The sequence below is a fragment of the Rhopalosiphum maidis genome, chromosome 1, assembly GCF_003676215.2.
Source record: "Rhopalosiphum maidis isolate BTI-1 chromosome 1, ASM367621v3, whole genome shotgun sequence".
In the NCBI taxonomy this organism is placed as follows: Eukaryota; Metazoa; Arthropoda; class Insecta; order Hemiptera; family Aphididae; genus Rhopalosiphum; species Rhopalosiphum maidis.
In genome coordinates this window covers 55529953-55545006 of record NC_040877.1, presented here as the reverse complement: position 1 = coordinate 55545006, position 15054 = coordinate 55529953, and the positions used below count along the sequence as shown (strand labels likewise).

Here is a 15054-nt window from a genome sequence, read left to right as displayed (position 1 = left end):
TATTTAGCACTTGGAATTATTCTAGTGTGTTTAAAACTACTCTCTAAACTTTCTTAATATCTCTTATTCTCTAGGAAAAATCTATGAAACTTTTGTCAAAATTAGTCAAGTAGTTTTTGGCGTTTAAAAGTTATAAACATATAGATATTGATTTTTATTGCATATTTAAATAACAAACAATAAATTAAATATTATTTTCTTTTATTTGAAAAAAACTCCATAGCAACTCAAGATAGAACGGTTAGTTTATACTAATATTATTTTAAATTCTATTTCTTAACCATTGTATATAAATAAAAAAATTATTTGATTTTTGTGAGCTAAAATGAAAACATGTCTGTACCACCTTCAAGGGTTAAAAAAAAAGCATAAACTATTTACCAAATTTCGGGGAATATGTGTGCAAAATTTGGTGCCTACTGTTTCAGTAATTTCCAAGTCTATAATTCCCGCACTAATATATATTCCTTTTTTTTTACAAATAGAAGATTATAATAGCTGATATTTTTTGGTAAAGAAAATGAATTGTACACTAATTGTAGCTACAATACCAATTCATCATACATGTAAATTATAATTTATAATATATAATAGTATATAATACTTAATTTATTGGTTTGTTAGAAAATTATTAATTTTCCATTGTTCTACAAAATTTCAATATGTTAAAAGTGCAAACAATGTAGTTATATACTCTAATACATCACACAGTAAATGTAAAATACAAAAATAAAATAATTTTAATCAGCAATGTAGTCCTTGACCTTCATATTTAATCACTAATTGTCTTATGTATTTAACCGCTGCTTCATCTAATCTTAATTTTGAAACTTCTGAATCAAATTGATCAATTCCTCCTTGACCAACAACATAACCATTTAATCTAGCAGCTACATGAGAATTTATCAGATCTTCTCCGGTCTTAAGACCAAGGTCATTGCACAGGTTTTTGTGTTGTTGCAATCGGTATTTTTGATGGTAACTAAATATATAACAATATTTTTTTAATAAAATATAGTTTGTGAAAAGTTAAAAATTAATAATATTTACTCTTCAGCATTGAAGAATTGACCGGCAGGTTCTATTTTGGTAAGGACATCAAGACCCTTAGATTTCTTCTCATTTAGAGTCATTTCGGCTTCTGCTTTTTGTTGATCATTATGATAATATATGAACGATGAATACTACAAATCAACAAATTGTTTAATTAAATATAACTAAATAAATATAAAAAAACATAAATTATACATATTAATGAAAAATATTATTTATTTAATATCTAAATATTAAATGCATTGTAAATACGCATTTCAAACAAAGTAATTATAAGTATTAAAACTATGAAAACACACTTGTTTTTTAAACTTTGCAGTAGGATCATGATGATCCCAAAACATTTTCAATAACTCTAAATAAGAGACGGTATTTGGGTCATATTGCAATTGAATAGCTTCTGTATAATCACCACTAAAATTAGACAGAATTATTTATTTATCAAACATTTTAGATTTTTCCGAAATGGTTAACTTACATGTTTCTATAAGTAGGAATAAAACCTTCAGATCCACCTGCATAACCAACTCGAGTAGTAATAATTCCTGGAGTAGAACCAAAAAGACTGTCAGGAGCCCAAAAACAACCCATAGAAAAGGTTGCTTTTTCTGATGGAATGTTAAGGTAATGTAATGGTTCCATTTTCTATAGAAATAAAACAAAATATAAAATGTCTAAAAAGAATATTGTTAAACAATTAATTTTATTAGTTTAAAAAAAAATGTTATTTTTTCAAGATATACATTGAATATCTTACAATGAACAGAAATATGAAAACTTTGTAGTTTAAATAGGATACCTACATCTTTTAATTTCAATTGTTATATCTTGAAGTAGACCATATCAAATAATAAAATACAAAGATAATAACTTAACACAAATGTAATATAGGTACTTATCTAAAGCCAAATACAATAAAGAGAAAGGATGATTTAATTTCAAGTAAATGTTGCAGTGGAAAAACTAAATGATCACTGAGATTAACTGATAAAAGTGAATAACTATAACTAACAATTCACTTAGTTTTGTGATGCAACATGAACACTTGAAAATAAATAATTCATCGTATAGTAGTATACAATATAATTTATATAATTAATCTTTTTTTTACAACACTTCAATAAGATACTAAGAACTAAGAAATTAAACTACATCTTAAACCAAATTCTATTAGTAAAACTACTATTACTACTACTACTACTACTACTACTACTACTACTATTACAAGTAATCAGCAAATATATTTAATATCTTATTTACAATTACATTTTGTCTTAATATAAATACACAACCTATTAACTAATTTTACAAAACAACCAAAACTATAAATTTTTTATTGAGCGACATATAAGAGTAATAAAACTCAATTTAATTTTTTTACAGAAATATAAGAATATGAATATACAAATATATATTTAATAGAAACAAAATATTATTGATATAATTAATATTATAAAATTAATTCAATGTTTATTATCCACATTGAATATAGCTTGGTTTTTAATATTCATTAATAATGATTTTAATATTTGATCAATAATTAATGAACTATTACAACATTTAATTTGATATATTTATAAATCATAAGTACTTGTAATTAAAAACAATAATAATGTATTTTTTCAAAATTTAATAAATATCTATTCAATAACTTATAAGAAAAATACTATTTAGGCAATTCAAAAGAATTTTTAATCTATAATTCATTGGAGCTTGGACATACTGTCATATTATACATATATTATATTTTTTATGAGATAGCATAAAGTAGAACTTATTAGGCATTATTTTTTTATTTTATTCCTTAAAATTGGATAATTAAATTATTACATTTTGTATGTTATTACGTTCTAAATTTCAGTTTTGAGTAAGTAAATACAATTAAAATTTATAATTTAACTAAATATTACAGTTGATGTAGTTATTTATTACCTATGAAGTGCATAAATCATTTATTTACAAATAAATAATTTCAGAATAACTCATAAGATAAATGCACATTTGTAAATTTAATTTTATTATTGTTAAATCTGTTATATGCTGTGTATATTTCAGTAACTACATTTAAAAATCATTCCTTTTTTAATTTTTTTTTTTTTTTTTTGATGCATTAAAATAATAATAATAATAATAATAACTGGAATCATATTATAAAGAAATAGTAAGTTATTCTATGTTGAAATTGTAAAATAAAACAAATTTTTATGACAAAAGAATTATTTACAAAGAAAATTAGTTCATCTAATAATTATAATTCATATTTTCAATAGTTTGAATTCTTTATACTAAGAGTTTATAGCTATTTCAATTTTAATTTATAATATAATATGAATATTTTTTTTTTTTTTTTGATGTTGATACAATAAAGCACATGCCAAAATGTATGGTATAAATTATTTAAACTAATACTAAGTTGTGTTTTTACTATTTAGTGTATACACTATAAATTTTGACTTAATGGCCGTTAATACCAAAGGTATTATTAATTTAAATAAAAAGAAATAAATAAATTTAATATCAAAACAAATCAAAAATAAATTTAAAATTTAAAAAAAAATTATATTTATTTGTTATATTGTAATGTTTTTCTTACCATATTGAGATATTTTAGTAGTTGACTAATTAAAATGTTAGGTTAGGTTAGTCAACAATCAACACACAACTTTACAGTTAGAATACTAAAGATAAAAAAAAAATATTCTTATGTATCATGAATATGGACTTTAGTCTTATATTTTATTAATGTATAGTTTAACTATAGGTGAGAGTTTATACCTAAACATATAAAATTTATAGTACCTATAACAAAATTTGCATAATCATATCATAATTTATTATATAAATTGATAACTTAATGATTGCTACAAGTTATAACTTTAGAAGACAAAATATATTTTAATTTTAAACTAATCAGCAGAAGTTATTTCATTTATTTTTATCTATATTAATTTCTAACATTCAAAAATAATTTTCTGAATAGGTTAGATTATAATTATATGTATTGTATTACTTATTATTTTATATGATATGTACTTAAAACAATTTTACCCCAAAATTTTTATTTTCAGTAGGTAATGTATTAACAAGTATAATTATGTATGCATAATTTTGATTATAGGTATGAATTTAAAAATGCAACATGTATAGCAAAGTTATAAGTATGAATTCTATCAATTAATCAAAGTAATATATAAAAAATTATATTTAAAAATAAATGATTCAATGCATTTGACAGTTTAATTAAAAATCAAAGTATAAAAATTTGTTTAATAGTAATACTTAACATGTAGGTAAATATTTATTTATTTATTTATATATTTGTTTACCTACTCATAATGTTCCTTAATTAAAGTACAAATAGGGAGGTACCATTGGTACTAACAATTGAATGACTTTAGTTTAGCTAAATATTGTTTGTACATAAATATATTTAACCATTGTAAAAAAAGCTAACTTGTAGGCCAGAACCCATATGCCGAGGGTAATTAAAAATCATAAATTGATAAATTCATATGTAACTAGATACCTAATACCAATTTTAAATTTGTTTTTAAACTGAAATATGTACATAATTTATTTTATACTTCCATTATATATATATATCTATATGTACATATATGGTATATCAATGTTTTACATAACATCATAGACATAACTAGAGCCATTAAATTGAGTGGGATCAACCTCATAGTTAAAATGTTTAACAGAGGGAAGGGGTTATGGGACTCCACCCTCACCCTTAATAAACAAGAAAATATATTACAATACAAACATTTTCAATAAAAAAATACAATTTCAATAACTTGCTTGTTTTTAATTCATATTTCATTTTTGTTGAGCATGAGAGACCTAAGGGTTGGCTAAGCCCACCCAAGTCCACCTCCTATTTACATCAATGCCTAATATATAAAATATAATACATGTAATATGTAATATTAACTTAATACTTTTTTTCTGTTGTAAGTTTTTTCATTTTATTTTATAGCATAAATAAAGTTTGATAAATAAAATTAATACAGTAACTAATCGCTTATTAGAAACAATCTGTTAAATGACACATTTCATAATGGTCCAAAACTATTCCTAATATTTAACAATTTCTACTGTAAATAAATAATGATGATAGAGGACAGAGGTAGTTGGTTAGCATTTTAAAATATAATAAAAAATATACTAATAAACTTAGTATAAAAATAAACTTTTTTAATAACGATGCTTAGTGCTTTTCTTAACATTGAAGATTCTTTCCAAATTTTATTATTCAATTCTAGCAACCTTAGTGTCAAAAAATAAAACATTCTAATTTCATGGTAGGTTTTAATTGTTTTGATTTAAGAAAACCTTCTAAAATCAAAATAATTAAAAACTTCCTTAGAATAAGAATTTTTCACTTAAGACTGACTAAACTACCGACCTATCAACAATTTCAATGGAGAAAAAAATAACACAAACACATTGGATTTTAAAATATAATGTTTTCACATCCATTAATTCAAAGAAAAAGGTATTTTATTACTTGTTTAATTTATTTTTATTTAAATTCTTAAATGTCAATATTAGTAATAAGTAATAGACAATAAACAATTAACTAATTTGTAAATTTATAATTAATCTTTACTTAAATATAAAATCCCCCGGATATAATAATATTATCTTTAATATTTGTAGATACAACTTAAACAGTGACATATGATCTATTTGTACAAACAATGTATCTATTAAGCAATGAAAAAGAATAAAGAATAATATCTAAGGAAAAAGAGAATAAATACAAAAACAAAATACCGATAACTTACATTTATGTTTGAGTTAAACACTTTGAAGATTCTAGAAAACATATAATGTGTCGATAAATATTGGTCGAGTTCGACGAAATGTTATATAAAAAACTTATTTGACTTTTGACTAGTAAATTTATAATTAAATTAAGATTCTTTATGAATTAGGTTAGTTAATGGATGGTATAAAAAATGACAACAACTAGCCACGAGTTTTATAACTTTTGTACATACACAGGTTTATAAAAGTAGGTAACTTATGATAGTTAAACATTGGGAAAGGATACCTAACCATCATACATATGACATGTTCACATTTATGTTTAAATGTTATTGAATTCTGATTTCAGATGGAGTGATAATGTACCTAACCATGATATTAAGTAGGAAGTAAAAATTACAACCTTAGATCTTTTATCTTTTTATGATATCTTTGATAAAAAAACTAAAAAACTTTATTATTATTACCGCGAACGAAGATAAAGTGAAACAGCACTGAAGAGTGAAGACTGGTCATGACGTGATTGACGGGTGTACGGGGTATTTCCTTAAAATATGATCAGTGTCTCCCACTATCGACTTGTGGCACAATCTAAAATATACTATGTAGAATGTAGATAGCGGTAGTATAGCTAAAGGTGAAATATTCATGTAAGACCATCAGATTCTGTATTTGTACTCAGGACCAAATCTAGAGGAAGGAGAACCCGGGCCTCGGAAGTCTTGGTCGAGGGGTGCCCAAATACTAAATAACAGTGACATAATAGAGAAGGACTGAATTATGAGAGGGCGCTAATTTTATACTTTGTCCCGGCCCTGTCTGTACTTTAGATCATATAATATTATAATATGTATAATATTATCAGATTATCTATACAGATTTTTACACAGAATATGAGCTATTGACATTTTAAAATCTACCACCTTTTTTCCATCTAACATTTTGAATGTACACGAATGGTTTACTAAATACCGAACCATTAGAACATACGAATAATGAAATTGAGCGTTTTAATAACAGATTTTCGAAATTATAAAACAAATATCTTTTTAAAATACCTCATAAAAAATTAATTTATAATTGATGAAATTTATAATTTCGTATAAAATTAAATCTAAAATGTCTATAAAAAAAAATTATAATGTTGATTAAATATATATATATAATATAATATATATTATGTATATTGTATATTTAATCAATGGTACTAAGCAGTGCTCGAAGTGGGGAAAATACTCTGATACGGAGGGATGATATTACTCTACTTTTTTAAACTTACATTTTTCATCCTTCTACTTATTTTATCTAGAATAATGTATCCCTCCTAAAATTTGTTTTTTTTAAATGAAGTACGTAAAAAATTTTTTAAATTTTAAATTTGACTTTAATATTGTACTGGGGTTATATTATTATCTAAGAGAAAATGTTTAATTGTCATAGTGAATAGAATTATTTTATAACATTTCGGTGTTTCAGTGTTTGTTTAGTATAGACCGTTTTGCAATCATTATAATATTATCTATAGCCGCTTGTTTAGAGCCAATAATATATATTCTGACTAAAGCCGATTTGCCGATTAGTGTTTAAAATGTAAAAATATATGTTTACAAAAAAAATAAAATTAAATAACACAGAACCAGTGGCGTGTATAAGGGGGACGTGAGGGTCAGATTCAGATCCCCCATTGGCTTTTTATAATTTTTTTGTTTTTGCTTACATTATGCAGAGTATGCACTATAGTCTATAATGTAATATTTTGTGATATTATGATCTTTCGAGCTATTGAATTTTGACAATTTTGTCAATACTTAATATCATTATAATTCATAATTTTATTTTATTTGTAATAGCAAAGTAATGTTTATTTAGTCGAAATGGTTAATGACGACTAAATGAGTAATGTTTTATACTTTATTGTAGGTTTTCTTATTATTTATAGAGACAATAATTTATATATAATAATTAATAATATGTAGATTGTAGGCTCGACTAAAAAGGCTATGCTTCCACTTTGAGCCTGTGTTTAAAATGTTATCAGATTTTATCGTTGTTATTAAATTACCTATGATAAATGACTAATGAGATCATTATTGCTACACGGTTAGTTCACCGCGTATACGTAGTGCACTAGTACATAGTACGTACTTACCATTTATTTATCTGAAATATAAAAAAAGACACTCACGGGATTGTTGAAAATGTGTGAAAATGTATTTGTTACAGGAACGGTTAAATGGCCTAACACTTATACCAGTTTATAGAAATATTTAATTACAGCAGAAGTTTTAGACTAACTAGCGAAAGAAAAAGAGAAAACTAGATTTTTTTAATTTAATTATTATTTATTTTATTTATAAATTTAATGATATAGTATTTTATAATACAGAAGTTTTGACTTTATGGAGTATTGGAGTGAATAATCTTCCATATTGTGTTTAATGTGAATTTTGAATCAATTCAAATTATATTCATTGTTCCTCATTTGTTCCTATATTTTACTACCAAAGTAAAAAGTTAAAAAGTTTTGGGAGAGCGGGGGCTTTTTCAATTTTCCCCTCCCATTTAGCTTTTTTTTATCTCCCCCTTTCAGAAAGCATATCTCCACCACTGCACAGAACAATAACTAAATTTATATTAATAAATAGGAACGTAGCTATATACCTTGGTAATTTCTAACAATGCTTTGTTGATAACTGACGAATGGATGTTTATGGTATATTATGTCTCATGTGTGAGTCGACCAATTAATAAATTTATATATAAAAAAACAATTAAATAAAGTGTGAAGAATGTTATGAATTTTTGATGAAATGAGAAAATCTGAATTATTTGGCATACTTTAATTTATTAAAAGCCATTACGGCCACTATGTATAGGATCAAAGTCCATTATACACTTAATTTAAAATTACTTTATTGGTTTTAATATCGGAAATAATCATGTAATAAATTATTTTATATATTCATATTCGACCTTTAAAATGTTGTATTAGTTTTAGTGATGCACAACGATGTCATATTTCGATATCGATATCGGACTAATTTTACGATTGATCAATTTTATAAATTGATATCGTTTCAATTTGAAATTTCTATTTTCTATTTATATAATTTTTGACAGTGAATCGACGATCAAATCAATTGACGATTAACACTAACGATATGCTATACGATAAGGTCCCTATAACACACGTAATATACGTATATAGCTGTGACTGAAGTTAATACTAAACATTAAATAATGTACCTATAATTTTAATTTAATTTTGAATTTTTGTTTATAATAAACAATAATATAATATGGAAACTGTTTTTAGTGTAAGAAATATATCTAAAAAAAAAAAAAAACGATATCAATATATTGACAAACGATATCGATATCGTTTTTCGATACGCGATATGATATCGATATCTATTAACCGATATCGATAACTGAAAATATATCGTTGTGCATCACTAATTAATTTACTAAAAATCATTTAAGGGATACACAGTATATTTTACGCTAATTAACCATCATATCAGATAAGAATATAAGCTAATTAGGTATTTTAAATAAATACGATAAAAAATGTTTAAGAGAACAAAAACTAAAATTAACAAATAATGCAAAGCTCTTAAGCAGGCAAGTCATAATGTTTCATTATGTTTAAAACATTTGGAGGATACAGATAGGCAATATCATTATAGTTTCTGAAAATAATCGGCCAGTCATTCAACCTTCAAGACTTTCTACTTGGGTCTTGGATCAATCTAGATCAGCATTTGTCCACATCTGAATACCAACGACTAGTAGAACAATACACTCAAGATGGATGAGTTTTGGAATCGTCGTACTTGTGTTATTTTGACTGGCGCTAGCAAAGGTATAGGACAGTGTTTGGCTGTAGAAATCGGTAAACTTTTGGTTCCAGAGTCGACTATTATTCTAACGGCTAGAGATACAAATGGCCTAGAAAAAACCAAAAAAATGATAAACAAAGAAAACAGTGATATTTTGATAGAGGTATATAGAACATGAAAGTATTTTATTTATCTCCTAATAAATTTTATTTATTTATTTTTTTTGGTTTTAGTGTTATAGCGTGGATTTCTATAATTCCGATGCAACAATGTTTGAAAAAATTGTTGAACCTATCGATTCAACAAAGTATGAATTATTTTTATTAATTCATAATGCTGGGTCTATCGGTAATCTGAATCATTTAGCAGCTGACATGAATGATCCTGATGAATGGAACAAGTAATATGATTAATTTTTTTGTTATTAGTTAAAATGTGTAACATATTTTTTTATACATTTTTTTTCGTATTATTTTTCATTAAATAAATGACTATAAATCTTTGTCAATGCCTTATCACCTTGATAGTGGAAGTGTGTATTGTGTATACGAACTTTTCTAAGAAGAAAACTTATTTACGTGTTATTATTTAATTAAAAGAAATTGTTTATTTACACACTTAATATACATGCGCAAGCGCAATATACCCAATAACCAACTACTAAGGTGATATTATGTCAGTAATGGAAATTTGACAAACCTCCATCTTGAAAATCCAGTTGATACTTGGTATAGAATTAAATCATTCCAAAACTTGACTTTTTTAGTTTTATGGCGCGTATACCCACTTCTCTGTTTTTACTTTTTTGTTTATATATAAAAGCACAATATATATAAAATAATATAACGCGTGATACATACGTCGGTAACACCTTCAAATACATTTCTTCTAATCTTGCCGGTTTTTACTTTTTATTCTGAAAACAGGTGGTTACGTTTTGATACATAAAAATCAAATTTAGTGCGAGTAGTTTATGAGTTATAAGTATTTAAAGCAGAGATTCCCAAACTTTTTGCCCTGTAGACCACTTGCCAACTTTTTCTATTTTCGTAGACTCCTAAAATTAAATTTTTACAAATTTATCTAGGTGTTTTTCATAGTTTACAGTGCTTACACGGAACTGTTCACCTGAATAAGCTTTAATGACCAAAAAGGTCATAACTCATAAGTCATAAATAATAATTAAGAATACAGTTATCGTATATGTTTTGACTATTGCCACTACTGATTTTTAATTTTAGTTTTGATAAATTACCAAGTAGCACAAATAAATTGATATTGAAACGTTTATAAGTCGCAAACGAATTACTCAAATTAAATACTGTAAACGTTAAAACTGTTTTTTCGATGTACCTATTTATAAATTGGCTATTTCTAATTAGTTTTAATTTTTTATTTTCTACACAAAAAATAAAAATAAAAAAGTTTATATTACACGTGTAGTACAAGTGTCTATTAATTGTATGAAAAAAATTGAAAAATATTGATTAGAACACAAGTTATTTAATTTATCAGAACTTCGCGATACACTGTATAAAATTTATTAAATTTGATACCTATTTAATTTAAATTTGTTTTTTCTAATTAATATACAATAATCAACTAGGTACATATCTATAAATGCTCCAATTACCATATGGTGACTAGACGTACTATTTTTCGTAGGACAGTACTTTTTTTTATGCATGTCCTAGTTAGTGTCCTTAACAATAATATTAAGTACATAAAATTGTACTCTTTTTTTGAAAATATTATACATGCTTATGATTTTAATAGTTTGGTATTTATTTATATTTTATGATTCCAGCTAATGCAATCTAGTAAGTTGGTAGCATAGTTAATTTAATTTGTTATCTGTTAATAAGTTTTCTACAAATTAACAAAGTTTTATATTCATTTATTCAAATTTTACACATAGTATTTTGAACAAAAAAAAAATATTTTTTTTTTTTAAATTTTTATATCTGGTCATTATATGTATATATCTTTTTAAAAGAAAGTTTATTGAGGTCCAATTGCAGGACGCTTGTAAATATAATATAAAATTTATTACCTACTTAAGCGTGTTTGATTTGATAAGACCCAACGGTTATACCGATAAATACCGGAAACAGCATAATCTAAACGATATATTATATTACTAGCATTCATAGATAAAATAACTAAAAACTGATTATCTAATAAAATTATTAAATAATAATAACCAATACATACAAGTCATACGACAAATTGTTGTCGGTATAAAATTAAATATAATAATATAATATACATAAATATATATTAAATTAAATATTATTAAATTTTTACAAAATTATAACTATCAATTTGATTGTCGTTATATACCTACTTATGTTTTTTTATAAATAAAGTTCTTGTTGAGTTCAAATTATCTTATACTTTCATTATTATTGGCAGAATTCATTCGTATAAAAGAACCCGTCTGCGGCGTAGCTAATACATTTTTAATAAAAACTGCAATATTTAGATGTGCTGAAGTAAATAAATCACCAAATTTGGCATGAAAAGACTCAATCGATTAAATAAATTTGAAATAACTTAATAATTTTAAATAATAATATTTTAAGCAATTACTAGTTAAAGAACTGATCAATGATGACTATTCACTGTCGATTCGTTGAGAGTTTGAGACACAAAGACACAAAATCAGTACACAATCAGAGGCGTATCTGACTTAACTTTTTTTTTGGGGGGGGGGCAAACCAAAGGTAGCTCAAGGAGGGGCCAGGGAGGTACTCGGGTACTATAGTGCCAAGCACCCCGCATTTATAAATTTTTACATTCTGAATAATTATTATCTTGACAATATAGCCCATAACCCTCCCCCATAAAAAAAAACAGGTGTGATTAGAGTTGAAACAAAATACCTATAATATAATATACTATTAAATTTTTTATTCATACATTCGATTTTTACAAATTTATAATTAAACATTCTATAATGCAGTAGATGTATTTTATTATTTAGGTCTATACAGTACAGCCCACTAAACATCTTTTTCTGTACTTAAACTAAGTTAAACTATACACATAATAATTTATAATGTCTTATAGGAAGTATCTATACAAAGAAATAAATTTATGGGGGGATCGCCCTTATTGCCCTTCTCAAATACACTACTGTACACAATGATGATTATTGGCAGAGCCGTGTCGTGGGGGGCCTAAGGGGCATGGTTTAAAGGGGGCGCCAAAAAAATTGAAATGTATAATGATAAATAAAATAGGGGGCGAATATTTTTAATTTTGAGCTGGGGGCCAAATTTTAACGGCACAGCTCTGATTATTGGATATGGCTTTGTAGATATTGGTAATAGCTTAATTTAAATTTGGTTTTACTCCGATATTATAGCGATATCTTAATTTATTTTATAGTATGCGGACATTTCGTGTTAAAAATTTAAAAATACTTTTAGAATATAAAGCTACATTTTCAAAAAAAGATCGTTGTTCAATCCACACAGTTTTCCCAAAATCAAACCATTCAATAATCGATACCGCCAACCACTGATATTATGTCTATATTAATAACACTCACACATTTATCTAAAAATACTACATTCACGTTATCGATTAAACCACACATCATATTTAATCAAAATCACAAAATTATAATAAATAAGCAATGAAATTAATTTAATAGAATATTTTTTTTAAAAAACTAGGACTTAAATTTATTCCAATCTAAGTGTTATTTACTTAAAATAAAGTATAATAAAGAAAATACTCTCATTATATATTGAATTATTTTTAATTGATATTATAGTTAAATGATATATTGAATTATGAGTATTTTTACAAAGATTTTTTTATAACAATAAATATCTAATTTTTAATTTCAATCAAATGTGTGCGGTTTGTTATCAACCTTCTAAATTTCCTTTTTAAAAATTGAAAAAATTGTGTGTGGTCAGGCGTGAACGCAGGAAAATTTTTGGGGGAGCTTAAACATTTAAAACCCCACTGCGTTCACGCCTGTGTGATAATCAACGGTCTAAAATGAGTGGTTATAAATTCTAGGTGTCGAGTTTAAACGATGTACTAATTATATGTGAATGAACATTAAACGGCGAACATACATAAATATTTATTTGATAAACTCTTATAATTATTTGCTAATAATCAATTAATAGTATAAAATTAAAAATATTTATTTTTTTTCTAGATATATGATGTTGAATTTATATTCAGTAACTTGTTTAACAAGTGTATTTTTATCCAAGTTAAATTCAAATACAGCTGAAAAATGCATTGTGAATATGACTTCATTATTAGCTATTGAACCATATAAATCAGTTGGATATTATTGTGTTGGCAAAGCTAGTAGAGAAATGTTCTTTCGTGTATTGGCTTTAGAAAACCCTACATTAAACGTTCTTAGCTATTCTCCAGGTAAAACAATTGTAAAAATAAATTTTTTTATTTCAAATTAAATTAAATTTTATATAAAATTTATACGTATTTTATTTTTAGGTCCTGTTTTGACTGATATGTATACATACATGAGTTTGAATTCAAAAGATAAAGAATTACGCGAACAACTTACAAGTAAACAGCAAAAACAATATATCGTGAAAGTAGAAGACGCTTGTCAAAAACTAGTTAACATTTTAGCTATAAAAAGTTATAAAACTGGCAGTAGAATTGATTACTATGATAAATAAGTTATTTAAAATAACTGCATTTCATGTATAACTTTTTATCAGTATATTATATGTAGGTGTAGGCGTAAATTAGGTATTATTTTTAACTTTATTTTAAAACATTGTAGCCCGTAGGTACCTACCAACATTAATATTGTAATTTATGTCGAAGGATGAGAAGTATTCTTTTATTTTAGTATGATGATATACATTTAACTTAATTTATTACATTACATATTATTAAACATGTATAATTCAGTTTACTAACAATTAAAAACAAAATCAATAGTAATTTAAAGATTTTTCTAATTTTGTTATAATATTCCTTAGATTTTCTATAAAAATTCTGTTTTTAACTGTTAAATAATACGCAAATTTTCGTGATTTTGACGAATTTTGTCATATCTAGTTTAAACCTTAATTGGTTTAATAAAAATAAATTGTACTTATATATAATATATTATTAGTATATATGTATGTATGTATATATTTATATGTGTATTTTAAATATTTTCACATATCTATAACAACAACTTATGTGGGATTTTGTATTACATTATCAATATTTTTATCAAGATAAAAAAAATAAAAAACAAATATTTAAAAAAGGGAAAATTTTAAATTCCTATTAATAACTCAAAAATAGTCGAAATATTTTGTATATTGTATCAAGTATAAAAATGGTTATGCACTTTACACGTTTTTAAAATTTTAAGAAT

At 24.6% G+C, this 15054-nt stretch overlaps 2 protein-coding genes across 5 annotated transcripts; one reads left to right on the top strand and one right to left on the bottom strand.

Moving 5' to 3' along the window:
* Window positions 1–401: 401 nt before the first annotated feature.
* Window positions 402–6406, bottom strand: LOC113561214 (peptide methionine sulfoxide reductase). Of its 4 annotated transcripts, none has more exons than XM_026967510.1 (5): window positions 6300–6406; window positions 1532–1698; window positions 1353–1467; window positions 1051–1184; window positions 402–982 (listed from the first exon to the last, which is right to left on the bottom strand). In XM_026967510.1, exons 2-5 carry the CDS (start codon window positions 1693–1695, stop codon window positions 745–747), a joined length of 651 nt encoding a protein of 216 aa, XP_026823311.1. In that variant the 5' UTR covers window positions 1696–1698; window positions 6300–6406; the 3' UTR covers window positions 402–744. The 4 variants fall into 4 exon arrangements, with proteins under 4 accessions (XP_026823311.1, XP_026823308.1, XP_026823309.1 ...); XM_026967507.1 differs by lacking the exon at window positions 6300–6406 and adding an exon at window positions 5850–6161; XM_026967508.1 differs by lacking the exon at window positions 6300–6406 and adding an exon at window positions 3647–3780.
* Window positions 6407–9355: 2949 nt separating this feature from the next.
* On the top strand, window positions 9356–14475 carry LOC113561213 (sepiapterin reductase-like). Its single transcript, XM_026967506.1, has 4 exons — window positions 9356–9837; window positions 9908–10074; window positions 13858–14084; window positions 14166–14475. The coding sequence occupies exons 1-4, from the start codon at window positions 9643–9645 to the stop codon at window positions 14354–14356; spliced, it is 780 nt and encodes a 259-aa protein (XP_026823307.1). The 5' UTR covers window positions 9356–9642; the 3' UTR covers window positions 14357–14475.
* Window positions 14476–15054: the final 579 nt, after the last annotated feature.